This window comes from Doryrhamphus excisus, linkage group LG10 (assembly GCF_037039965.1).
Source record: "Doryrhamphus excisus strain RoL-2023G ecotype Guam linkage group LG10, RoL_Dexc_Guam_v1.1, whole genome shotgun sequence".
Lineage (NCBI taxonomy): Eukaryota > Metazoa > Chordata > Actinopteri > Syngnathiformes > Syngnathidae > Doryrhamphus > Doryrhamphus excisus.
The window spans coordinates 16,304,332-16,317,635 of record NC_136366.1 but is presented as its reverse complement, the minus strand read 5'-3'; the positions used below and the strand labels follow the sequence as shown (position 1 = coordinate 16,317,635).

At 41.0% G+C, this 13,304-nt stretch overlaps 1 protein-coding gene across 1 annotated transcript in view; it reads left to right on the top strand.

The window, feature by feature from the left end:
- The window catches only part of npr2 (natriuretic peptide receptor 2), a 75,884-nt gene that overhangs the window by 15,435 nt on the left and 47,145 nt on the right, over positions 1-13,304 (top strand). Inside the window, exons 3-7 of the mRNA XM_058055829.2 lie at positions 1,201-1,314; positions 2,376-2,511; positions 4,745-4,839; positions 8,034-8,169; positions 11,293-11,377. Coding sequence (XP_057911812.2) covers positions 1,201-1,314; positions 2,376-2,511; positions 4,745-4,839; positions 8,034-8,169; positions 11,293-11,377 — 566 coding nt within the window. The remainder of the gene's footprint in view (positions 1-1,200; positions 1,315-2,375; positions 2,512-4,744; positions 4,840-8,033; positions 8,170-11,292; positions 11,378-13,304) is intronic.

Genomic DNA, 13,304 nt, shown 5'->3' with positions numbered 1-13,304 from the left:
GCACTGGATGGAAGCTGGGAAGGTATTCTTCCACTTGGTAATGGTAATGGTAATGTAATGGTAATGGTAATGGTAATGGTAATGGTAATGGTAATGGTAATGGTTTTATTTCATTTGAACATGCATCAGATTACAATTGAGTGCATCCCATAATCAGTTCACAGTTCCACATGTCCAAAAGGAGTAGGAAGAAGCAAAGCTTATTAAATCCTACCCCTCCATCTGGTACATTTACAATCAGTAACTGTTACATTTGTTCACTTCCTGCTTTCCATAACTTACAACTGATTCTATTCTTTTTCTAAAGTCTTTTTCTAGCGACTCCAAATTGTCCATAGGTATGAATGTGAGTGTGAATGGTTGTTTGTCTATATGTGCCCTGTGATTGGCTGGCGACCAGTCCAGGGTGTACCCCGCCTCTCGCCCGAAGACAGCTGGGATAGGCTCCAGCACCCCCCACGACCCTCGTGAGGATAAGCGGTAGAAAATGAAAACTGTGGCTCTTAATTAACATTTTTATCATATCAAGCTTGGTTATTACTGAGTAACTTAGTTTGTGGCATACCCCAAGGGACAGTCCTGGGACCAAAATTATATTCATTCATTTTCTACCGCTTTTGCTCACGAGGGTCGCGGGGGTGCTGGAGCCTATCCCAGCTGTCTTTGGGCGAAAGGCGGGGTACTGGACTGGTCGCCAGCCAATCACAGGGCACATATAGACAAACAACCATTCACACTCACATTCATACCTATGGACAATTTGGAGTCGCCAATTAACCTAGCATGTTTTTGGAATGTGGGAGGAAACCGGAGTACCCGGAGAAAACCCACACATGCACGGGGAGAACATGCAAACTCCGCACAGAGATGGCCGAGAGTGGAATTGAACCTTGGTCTCCTAGCTGTGAGGTCTGCGCGCTAACCACTCTCCACCGTGCCGCCCCAAAATTATATTATTAATAAATATATTATTATTTGCAAAGTCTTGCACAGCCTTTGCAGCCGGTGTCATTACACAGATTTAGATTTTTTTGGCAGCAGGAAGAAGTCCGCTGGGATAGGCTCCAGCATACTCCCGCGACCCTTATGAAGATAAGCGGTATAGAAAATGGATGAATACTTTATTGTTTATACCTGTACATTCCTCATATGGTCATTCTTCACCAATATGGTTATACCCTTTTTCTGTGTCCTTTTTAGTCTGTTTTCGTCATTACATACCGACCTCCTGATAATCCCGAGTACAACGACTTTCAAAGAAGACTCCATGCAAGAGCACAGAAAGATTTCGGTGTGCATTTGGAACCATCATTGGTAGGTTAAATATGCAAATCCATTGCCAACACTCCTTGATACTTAACCCTCCTCTTGTGTTTAGTTTTACATTCTAATGCATAAAAAGAATCACATAACATTTGTTTATTGCATCAAGGCTTTTTGACTTTGTCAGGAACCTCTATTTCAACAAAATAAAACCAAAAAAAAATTTTTTACTAAATTTTAAAATGGTCTGGTTGAAATAATGACCACTGTATTGTTAGGGTCGGTTTCGACCCGGTTATAATAATATGACTATAAAGCAATATTTTGAGCCAAAACTGAAATCATAAGTGTACAATTAGCCAACACAATGACAACCAGCTCCTCTTCTCATCATGTAAGCTTCAGGGGATTCTCATTTTGACCGCTTTTCCAGTATCCCAGCAGAAAAACAAGGTCCAGACATGTGAGGTGAATTCACTCATTTGACTGATGGCTGATTTCACTTTTACAATTTGGATCATGGAAAGAATGGCAAGAAGTACAGTGAACCAAGATCTGGACCTGTTTGCTTTTTCATTTCACTTTATACTAAAGTTCTGTTGCTGAAAACAATAAGTTTTTTTTTTAACCTTTTCTTGACATTAATATATATGGGTCAAAATTCACCCGAACACCATAGATGTTTCTTTAGTGATTAATATGAAATGAGAAAATAAATAAAAATAATTGATTTAAGAGATATGTTCTATATCCCTCAGTAATAGCCAGGTAACAAAAGAACCTTCAATTTATTAATATGATTCTTTTGAGGTTCATTTTACCATTTTTGGAAATTAAAATGGAGGGGTATAGTGACAAAAAAAGGCCTACAAGCCCACAGCAAAAGTATTAAAATTAACGTTTTCATGTATGAGGAAGCCTAAGAAGGTAACCAAGACATGAGAAGCAAATTTGATGGTAACTTATTGTTTTTAGTGTATTTTATATGATTTAATACATGGGTCAAAACCGACCCGGTAACATAAGACATGATACCAGAAAGCTAACACAAGAGGAAGGTTAAACACAAATCTCAGAATGGAACCAACCCCTGACCTATTGTGTTGTTGCAGATGGACTACATTGCTGGTAGTTTTTATGATGGCTTTGTGTTGTACGCAAAGGCCTTGGAGGAAACCCTGGCTGACGGTGGAGCACAAAACGATGGCATCAACATCACAATGAGAACACAGAACCGTCAAATTTGGGGTGAGTAAACATTGTTTTCACTCATATGACCTGGTAAAGAATATTATGGGATGTTGTGATGGAAATTGTTTATGCTTTGATTTTCTTTTATTTGGTTTTAGTTCCGCAAAAACCCAGCGATTGAGCTTATTATAAAGGCTTTACAATAAATCCCTTCATCAGTTTGCTTGACATTTATATTTTGACTATTTAAATATAGATTTTTGAGACATTTATTGTTTTTTTTCTCCTTAAATGACTCTCATCCTCCACTTATGAGGTAGTTTAGTTACCACCGTCGTGGTTACCACTCTGGTAACACTCCAACAGTCATGAAGTGAGGTCAAATGGTTGTTGACTGTCTCAATGTGAAAAGTTCGGGAAAGCACTAAAGCCATATTAGATATACTTGCTCTCTAAACACAACATTGAAATTGTTAATGAAGAGTTATGATCCAAATTCATTCATTCATTCATTTTCTACCGCTTATCCTCATGAGGATCGCAGGGATGCTGGAGCCTATCCAAGCTATCTTTGGGCGAGAGGCGGGGTACACCCTGGACTGGTCGCCAGCCAATCACAGGGCACATATAGACAAACAACCATTCACACTCACATTCATACCTATGGACAATTTCGAGTCGCCAATTAACCTAGCATGTTTTTGGAATGTGGGAGGAAAACCCCATGTAAACTCTACACAGAGAACCAGGGTCTCGTAGTTGTGAGGCCTGTGCGTTAACCACTCATCCACCGTGCAGCACTATTACCCAAATATCCACATAAATATTTCATTTTTGTTTACTGACTGCCACATTGGAACAATGGACATTTTTGCTTCAGTGTCAAAAATGCCACATTCTAATTGTTAACGGTTTCACTGTAAAATGAGCTAAATCTGTTACACATGTGTCACTTAGTTAGGCATGGAAATAATAATATTTTCATATGGAGAATAAATTTCCTTGAAAACAATTGTATCCATTTCAAAAACTACGAATTATGAATGAATGATGTACATATACAGTATATGTCGGCTAATCCAAGTTAACAACAATTAACTCAAAGCTAATACAGTGGATATGAAATTACAGTAGTTTGCAGTGTATGAGTTGGACCCACTAAACACATTTGGACATATAAAGTGCAAAGTGAAAAAGTGTTTACCCACTTTACCCCATTCCTGATTTTTTTTTTTTTTTTGCATGTTTGTCACACTTAAATGAGGACCGGGTAGTTCTTTATTTGACAGAAACCAACCATGAGTCAACCCATTAAACATACACTAAACTCACCACACAGCAACTTAACATTCAAAAGGTAGCTAAGAAATATGAAGTATTCTTTTAATCTCCATAATTAGTCATTTTTTTTGTTTAGAAAAAAAAACAAAAAACATGACCTAATGTGATCCATATGTAGTATTTCTGGGAAGCCCACACACACACTTCCCCAACAGTCAGTCAGCCAATATACCAACATTAGTATTGCTTTGCATGTACTCTATATTAATATGTAAGTGTTTAATTCCACATGTGTTACTTGTTGTGTTATTTTTGATTGGACTGTGAGTGAGTAGGTTGATGACATTCTGTTGGTTTAGTTGTGTGAGAAAGGGTATAAAATGTACAGCTGTGCCTAAAAACAGCAGCATTACCCAGGATTTATTAGTGCGTCTCAGTTACTCGTGTGAAATTGTGTTCCACAGCTGAAATCTAGCATGCACTTTTTTTTTTACATTTGTTTAGTAAAATTTGTAAAAAAAAAAAACAAAAAAACTTAAACTGTATTATGGAAAGCAGGAAGTGAACAAATGTAACAGTTACTGATTGTAAAAGTAACCAGATGTAGGGGTAAGATTTAATAAACTTTGCTTCTTCCTACTCCTTTTGGACATGTGGAAATGTGAACTGATTATGTGATGCATTCAATTGTAATCTGATGCATGTTCAAATGAAATAAAACCATTACCATATTTGAAGCATCAAAGTTTTACATCTGCGTCGCAGCTCAAAATAGCCAGAAAGAAATCAAATGTTCTGACATGTGAGAAATTGCAAACTCCTACCATGCTGTGAATTGTTCACTTCAAAGAGCAGCACACAAACGTGTTATAGCGTGTGGTTTAAGACAAGGACGTTTTCACCCTTAGTCACTGGTATCCATCATACACCAGCGTCAGCATCAGCAGTTGTTGAGAACGCATGACATCACAATGTCTAACCAGACCTTTCATGTGGATGTTATTCCTAGGTGTGACGGGTCTTGTTACCACAGACCACAAAAACGCCAGGGATATAGATATCAACCTTTGGGCCATGACCAATCAGGACACTGGAGAGTATGGGGTAAGTCTACCAATTGACTTTTTTTTTTTTTGTACAGTGTTTCTTTATTTCCGTTGTTGCACTGTGTAGCATTTTGCGGCAAGCCAGGCTGAAAATGACAAAGCAGCATTGTGGAGTTATAAAAAGCTTGCAGTTGATAGGATGTGCACTCGTCCAGCTCTTCCTCCTCCTGTGAATGCATGGCGACTGTCAACTGTGGATATTCCAAGAAGTGTCAGACCAGTAGGCTGAAATGATGCTCAATGCCCTTAAGGTCTAAATGTGCCATTTTTACACTAAGTCAAACATACACTATACATAAAACACTGTAAAAAAACTTTTACATATTCACTAATAATGTTTTGTCAAACGTTGAGATTTTACACTTTTTTCGGCAGTCCTAAAAAAGTGGAACTTATACACTCCTGATCAACAGGTTCAGACCAGATGAAAAAGTCAAATAGACTGTGTAGCATGTACAATGCGTTATTACATTTAGCTTTAGCATTAGCTTTAGGCACAACCCAAGTGTAATTGCAAGATCTAGGCTAGAATCAGAAAATCCAGATTTCAGCTCTGGGAGTGAGAGAAAAAGAGGCCGAGGGTGGAATTGCACCCTGTTTTCCTAGCTGTGAGGTCTGCACGCTAACCACTAGACCGCCGTGCCGCCAACACAACGAACAGTTACTGGTTATTTTCCAATGATAAGATGCTTAATATCTCACATTTCTGCCTTCAGTCAGAGGAAACAACTATTTGTGTTGTGCTCTGCCAAACCTTTATTTTCCACTCTGGGGGGCAGAAGAACTGGGTTAGCTTTTGACTTCAGTCAGAATTTCATGAATGCCCCCTGGGGCTGTCAGTCAGGGTTCTTGTTCTCATTCATCCTCAGCTCTTAATTGGTGCAGTTATATGACCGATGACCAAGTCCCCAACAACCTGGTTAAAGATCAACTATGTCATTGTATGTTGTGCCCCCTATGATTTATGTACAGTAATTGAGTTTTCGGATTATTCTCATTCATCCGGCAGGACAGCTCTGGTCGTAATCTGACACTGGAGCTGTCCTAGCTAGTATTTTAGCATGAACTAATAAATCCTGCCTGTCTAGAGTAAAGGTAGAGCTGTCCTATATAGTCTTTGAGTCTTTATAGTATTTGAGCATGAACTGATGGAGTCTGCTGTCCAGACTAGAAATGCCCGAGAGCTGTCCTATCTAGTATTTGAGCATGAAATGATAAAGACTTGGGTTAGAGCTGTGCTATATAGTCTTTGACCATGAGACGATGAAACCAGCAGTCTAGAGTTGTCCTATCAAGTATTTGAGCATGAACTGATGGAGTCTGCCATCCAGACTAGAAATGCCCTATCTAGTATTTTAGCATGAACTGATGAATCCTGCTGTCTAGAGTAAAGCTAGAGCTGTCCTATCTAGTTTTTGATCCCAACCGAGTTGTGAAACCTGCAGTCTAGGCTACAGCTGTCCTATCTAGTATTTGAGTATGAAATGATATAGTGTAGACTTGGATTAAAGCTGTCCTATATAGTCTTTGATCATGAGCCTATGAAACCTGCAGTCTAGAGTTGTCCTATCAAGTAGTCTGCTATCCAGACTAGAAATGCCCTATCTAGTTTTTAAGCATGAACTGATGAATCCTGTCGTCTAGAGTAAAGCTAGAGCTGTCCTATCTAGTTTTTGACCACAACCCAGTTGTGACACCTGTAGTGTAAAGTAGAGCTGTCCAATCTAGTATTTAGGCATGAACTGATGAAGCCTGCCGTCTAGAGTAGAGCTCTAGCTGTCCTATCTAGTCTTGAAGCTTGATCGGATGAGAGGCAAGACAGCCTGAACAGTCCAGTTGTGATTGATACTTAGCATTAGCATTAAAAAGAACAGAAACCGTACAGCAAATGCATGGTTTGTAATAATAACTGATTAAGTTAAGCTCTCCATATATATATATATATTTTATGTTTTGTTGTTTCAAAATAAAATTTCTCTCATGTAGCTGCTTTTCACAGCCCTGGACTAATAACCAGCGTGGGGCCTGAACCAAAATACCGCAGCTATTTCAGAGTATGCAGACCCTACCCCCACACCCATCACCTTCTGCATTGTTTTGATGACCCTCTGTAGGGGTGATGGCCTTCAAGGTTTTAGCAGAGAGGACACAACATGCAAAGACTATGGAGGAGGGACAAAAAAGTCTGAGAGCACCTCAGGAGTCGTGTTTCATAGCAGAAAAGCAGATGTTGTCCTGTCAAAATAAAGCTCTTATAACCTACTGGATAAAACACACTAACAGCTTATATCTATGTGCATTTTTTTTAAAAGAAGAATCGGAAGTAGAGCCTTCAGCTATCAAGCTCCTCTCTTGTTAACCATCTTCTTGATTCAGTTCGGTAAACAGGACTACCGTCTGTCCCTTTACCTTCATACACTGATTCATGGACCTTATAGCTCCAAATGTATAAGGATACACGTAAGGATACCTCACAAGGGTCACGGGCATGCTGGAGCCTATCCCAGCTGTCTTCAGCTGATTCAAACTCACATTCATACCTATGGACAATTTGGAGTCGCTAATTAACCTAGCATGTTTTTGGAATGTGGAAGGAAAACCGGACTACCCGGAAAAAACCCACGCATGCACGGGGAGAACATGCAAACTCCACAGGGGCCGAGGATGGACTCGAACTCGGGTCTCCTAGCTGTGTGGCTTGTGTGCTAACCACTTGTCCGCCGTGCAGCCCACCTACTAATTAATTGATACTAAATTTCAGACACAATGATCCACTAAGAGACCAGGGTTCGATTCCACCCTCGGCCATCTCTGTGTTCTGAGTTTGCATGTTCTCCCCGTGCATGCATGGGTTTTCTTCGGGTACTCCGGTTTCCTCCCACATTCCAAAAACATGCTAGGTTAATTGGCCACTCCAAATTGTCCATAGGTATGAATGTGAGTGTGAATGGTTGTCTGTGATTGGCTGGCGACCAGTCCAGGGTGTAGACAGCTGGGATAGGCTCCAGCACCCCCGCGGAGAGAGTAACGCCCCTGCGTGGGTGGGACTCAAACATAGTGTAATTTGATAGGCATTGCAGATGTTTCATGACTGAACTATATATGTACGTATATATATACATATATATATATATATAGTGTGTATATACTGTATGTGTATATTAAAATATCTGTTTTATTGTCTTTGTCCAGCTTGTTGCCTATTACAATGGAACCATGAAAGAGATCATTTGGTCCCAGACGGAGAAGATCCACTGGCCCAGTGGAGGCCCACCACTGGATAACCCACCCTGTGTGTTTTCCACAGATGACCCCTCCTGCAATGATGGTATGTCATCACAAATTTTGCTTATCCTGCACCCATCTAGATGAAAAAGCATATTTAAAACAACAATAAGAAAATTCCTTGGTGACTTTGCTAAAAAGTATATGACATCAACTATTACACAGTGTAAGATTTTGCACTGTCATGTTATGTTATGTTATAAACACAGCGAGCGCACTTAATGATTTATGTGACTTTTTCTTCGATTGCCAGTAACTTGATGTTACACCACAGCTCTGTCTGCTGGTCTCACATACTCAAGAGAAAATCAAACCCGGTCAAGAAACAAAGGGAAAACCATACGCCACCGTGATGAAAGAGAAGACTTTCTGTAATACGATACACAGCTGCTCTTTCTTGGTTTATTGGATGCTTATGGGGTGTCGGTGTTAAGATGTGAGTCACTTTCCATTGCGAAACCGACTGTCCGACTGATAGAATAAATCATTGTTAGTTATTTGCCTGGTGATAGTTGGGGATTGTTAGAGGACATCAAGCATGTTTATAGCGGGTGACTGGCACTGTCAGAATATGACGGGAGGATCACATGGGACAGAATGAAAGAAATTAATGCATCAACATAGATACCACCTGTGTGTTTTGCTATGAGTTAATTTTCACTTTCAATACTCTTTCTAACTTTCTTTATGAAAATGCTGCCACTTGAAAATGTAAAGGAAAAGGAAAGACTTGAGGTGGGAAACACTATTGAATTCAAGATATATCAAAAGAGGAAGGTGGTGTCCGTGTTGATGGCGCTGCCACAGTGTGTCATTGGTAAAAAACACATCTTTAATGAAAGTAAAAAATAACCTTAAATATTCATTTATGTATTACATACATGAATGTGTTATTAAATGTGTCATTAATTCATTAAAGTAGCTGTTCATTTAATTCATTCATTCATTTTCTACCGCTTTTCCTCACGAGGGTCGCGGGGGTGCTGGAGCCTATCCCAGCTGTCTTTGGGCGAGAGGCGGGGTACACCCTGGACTGGTGGCCAGCCAATCACAGGGCACATATAGACAAACAACCATTCACACTCACATTCATACCTATGGACAATTTGGAGTGGCCAATTAACCTAGCATGTTTTTGGAATGTGGGAGGAAACCGGAGTACCCGGAGAAAACCCACGCATGCACGGGGAGAACATGCAAACTCCACACAGAGATGGCCGAGGGTGGAATTGAACCCTGGTCTCCTACTGTTCATTTAATGTAAAAACAAATTTTCTCCGGGTACTCCGGTTTCCTCCCACATTCCATAAGTTTGTGCTCTATGCCTCACGACAGTGATGCGCAATCCTTTGTGTATATTCCAAGAATGCGCCCCCTTGCGCATAGTCGGCCCCCCTCATGGATCAAGGGGCAGCCCTTTATCATGTATATGCATCTGTTTTATCTGTAATTTAACTATATTGTATAACGTAGGGATGAGCGGTTAGTGTGCAGGCCCCGCAGCTAGGAGACCCGAGTTCAATTCCACCCTCGGCCATCTCTGTGTGGAGTTTTGTCCATGTGTACGCGTGGGTTTTCTTCGGGTTTCCTCTCACATTCCAAAAACATGCTAGATTAATTGATTAATTCAAATTGTCCATAGGTATGAATGTGAGTGTGAATGGTTGTTTGTCTATATGTGCCCTGTGATTGGCTGGCGACCAGTCCAGGGTGTACCCCGCCTCTCGCCCAAAGTGAGGATAAGTGGTAGAAAATGAAAACATATAGGCCAACATGTCAGCATTGAGAAAGGTTCCTTTTTTTTGTTGTTTTTTTTACTGGGCAGCGTACTTCCTGGTGGCTGTTATCTCATCAGTGTAACATTACTGACATCTAGTGACCAGTATAGAATACTACATGTCACATCTTTGAATGCGTCTTCAAAATGCACTATATTTTTGTTTTTTATTTTTATGCTTGAATAACATCCATCCATCCTTTTTGTATGCCGCTTAACCGGGGGGTCCACATTCATACCTATGGACAATTTGGAGTCGCTAATTAACCTAGCATGTTTTTGGAATGTGGGAGGAAACCGGAGTACCCGGAGAAAACCCACGCATGCACGGGGAGAACATGCAAACTCCACACAGAGATGGCCGAGGGTGGAATCAAACCCAGGTCTTCCCGATCTCCTGACTGTGTTATTAACAAGAATATTCATTCATTCATTCATTTTCTATTGCTTTTTCTCACGAGGGTCGCAGGGGGTGCTGGAGCCTATCCCTATCCCCGTTTTTGGGCGTCTTTGGTCGCCAGCCAATCACAGGGCACATATAATTAACAAGAATAAATAGATTAATTAATTTAGTAAAACTGTGATCGAGTGAAGATGCGAGAGACGACTTATGGTATTCATTACTTGATGGATCTGTGTTGCATCGCTTCACAAATTTATTTTATCTATCAAAGTACGAGATGTCGGGGCGGCACGGCGGACGAGTGGTAGACCTCACAGCTAGGAGACCAAGGTTCAATTCCACTCTCGGTCATCTCTGTGTGGAGTTTGCATGTTCTCCCCGTGCATGCGTGGGTTTTCTCCGGGTACTCCGGTTTCCTCCCACATTCCAAAAACATGCTAGGTTAATTAGTGACTCCAAATTGTCCATAGGTATGAATGTGAGTGTGAATGGTTGTTTGTCTATATGTGCCCTGTGATTGGCTGGCCACCAGTCCAGGTTGTACCCCGCCTCTCGCCCAAAGACAGCTGGGGTAGGCTCCAGCACCCCCGACAGCACCCTCGACATAAGCGAGACCGGGTTCTACTCTACCCACAAAATAATACAGAACATGTGTCAGTCACAAGGCCACACCCCCTTGGAAGAGTTAAAAAAAACAATGCAGTTATCATGTAACAAATACACTAATGCATGATGATGTGGACTATTGTGTTATTTGCTGCTGCTTCTGTATTTAGTTCCCATATGTACTTTTATGTGAAGCAAGTGTCTTTTAATTGTCTGCAATCTGGCAAACTGCTGAAGTGGTGCAGCTGTACTTGCGGAAGTCACAGCTGTGTTTTTAGTCGTGCCTCTTTCTCTTTTCTTTCCAAATATATAAACGTGGACATCTGCTCAACATATGAGAGACATCTGAAGTGTGGAATCCTTGTTCTCCTTGTTTCCAGGTCAGCTGCCAGTTCTGGGAATTGTCGCCGTGGGATCTGGCTTAGCGCTCATCATTTTTGGAATCTCCAGTTTCCTCATTTACAGGTGAGCGTGTCTGCGCTGCTCTTAGAAAGGATAGGAATGGTGCTTGAGTGAGATGACAAAGTCTTGTGTGTGTTTTGAAAAGGGATTTATGGGTGGTGCGTCAATGGGAGCCAGTGTGGTCTTTTCACAACTGTTGCTATAGTAACAGTGCAGGTCATGGTGTGAAAGCAGTGGTTTAAGCTCCTATGTCGGCACACAAACTTGATCACCAAGTATGCTTATTTGGTTTCATCATTTTTCTTGTACCTGAACATGTGTTGGTTACATCACCTGATGTTTGGGTCTTTTCATTGTGTTTTCAAAACGAGTTGTGAAAGGCTACAGCTGTCCTATCTAGTATTTGAGTATGAAACAATATAGCCTGCTGTCTAGACTTGGATTAGAGCTGTCCTATATAGTCTTTGATCATGAGCCGATGAAACATGCAGTCTAGAGTTGTCCTATCAAGTAATTGACTATGAACTGATGGAGTCTGCTGTCCAGACTAGAAATGCCCTATCTAGTATTTTAGCATGTACTGATGAATCCTGCAGTCTAGAGTAAAGCTAGAGCTGTCCTATCTAGTTTTTGACTGCAACCGAGTTGTGAAACCTGCAGTCTAGCCTACAGCTGTCCTATCTAGTATTTGAGCATGAAATGATAAAGCCTGCTGTCTAGACATGGGTTAGAGCTGTCCTATATAGTCTTTGATCATGAGCCGATGAAACCTGCAGTCTAGAGTTGTCCTATCAAGTATTTGAGCATGAACTGATGGAGTCTGCCGTCCAGACTAGAAATGCCCTATCTAGTATTTTAGTATGAACTGATGAATCCTGCTGTCTAGAGTAAAGCTAGAATTGTCCTATCTAGTTTTTGACCGCAACCGAGTTGTGAAACCTGCAGTCTAGGCTACAGCTGTCCTATCTAGTATTTGAGCATGAAATGATAAAACCTGCTGTCTAGACTTGGGTTAGAGCTGTCCTATATAGTCTTTGATCATGAGCCGATGAAACGTGCAATCTAGAATTGAACTGATGGAGTCTGCCGTCCAGACGAGAAATGCCCTATCTCGTATTTTAGCATGAACTGATGAATCCTGCCGTCTAGAGTAAAGCTAGAGCTGTCCTATCTAGTTTTTGACCGCAGCCAAGTTGTGAAACCTGCGGTCTAAGCTAGCAGGCTAGCAGGATCAGCAGTCTAGAATTGTCCTATCAAGTATGAACAGGAGTATGAACAAGCATGAACTGATTAAGCCTACAGTCTAAACTAGAGTAAGAGCTGTCCTATCTAGTTTTTCACTACAACCAAGTTGTGAAACCTTCAGCCTTGAGTAGAGCTGTCCTATCTAGTATTTGAGCATGAAATGATAAAGCCTGCTGTCTAGACTTGGGTTAGAGCTGTCCTATATAGTCTTTGACCATGAGCCGATGAAATCAGCAGTCTAGAATTGTCCTATCAAGTATTTGAGCATGAACTGATGGAGTCTGCTGTCCAGACTAGAAATGCCCTATCTAGTATTTTAGCATGTACTGATGAATCCTGCAGTCTAGAGTAAAGCTAGAGCTGTCCTATCTAGTTTTTGACTGCAACCGAGTTGTGAAACCTGCAGTCTAGCCTACAGCTGTCCTATCTAGTATTTGAGCATGAAATGATAAAGCCTGCTGTCTAGACATGGGTTAGAGCTGTCCTATATAGTCTTTGATCATGAGCCGATGAAACCTGCAGTCTAGAGTTGTCCTATCAAGTATGAACAGGAGTATGAACAAGCATGAACTGATTAAGCCTACAGCCTAAACTAGAGTTAGAGCTGTCCTATATAGTCTTTGATCATGAGCCGATGAAACCTGCAGTTTAGAATTGAACTGACGGAGTCTGCCGTCCAGACTAGAAATGCCCTATCTAGTATTTTAGCATGAACTGATGAATCCTGCCATCTAGAGTAAAGCTA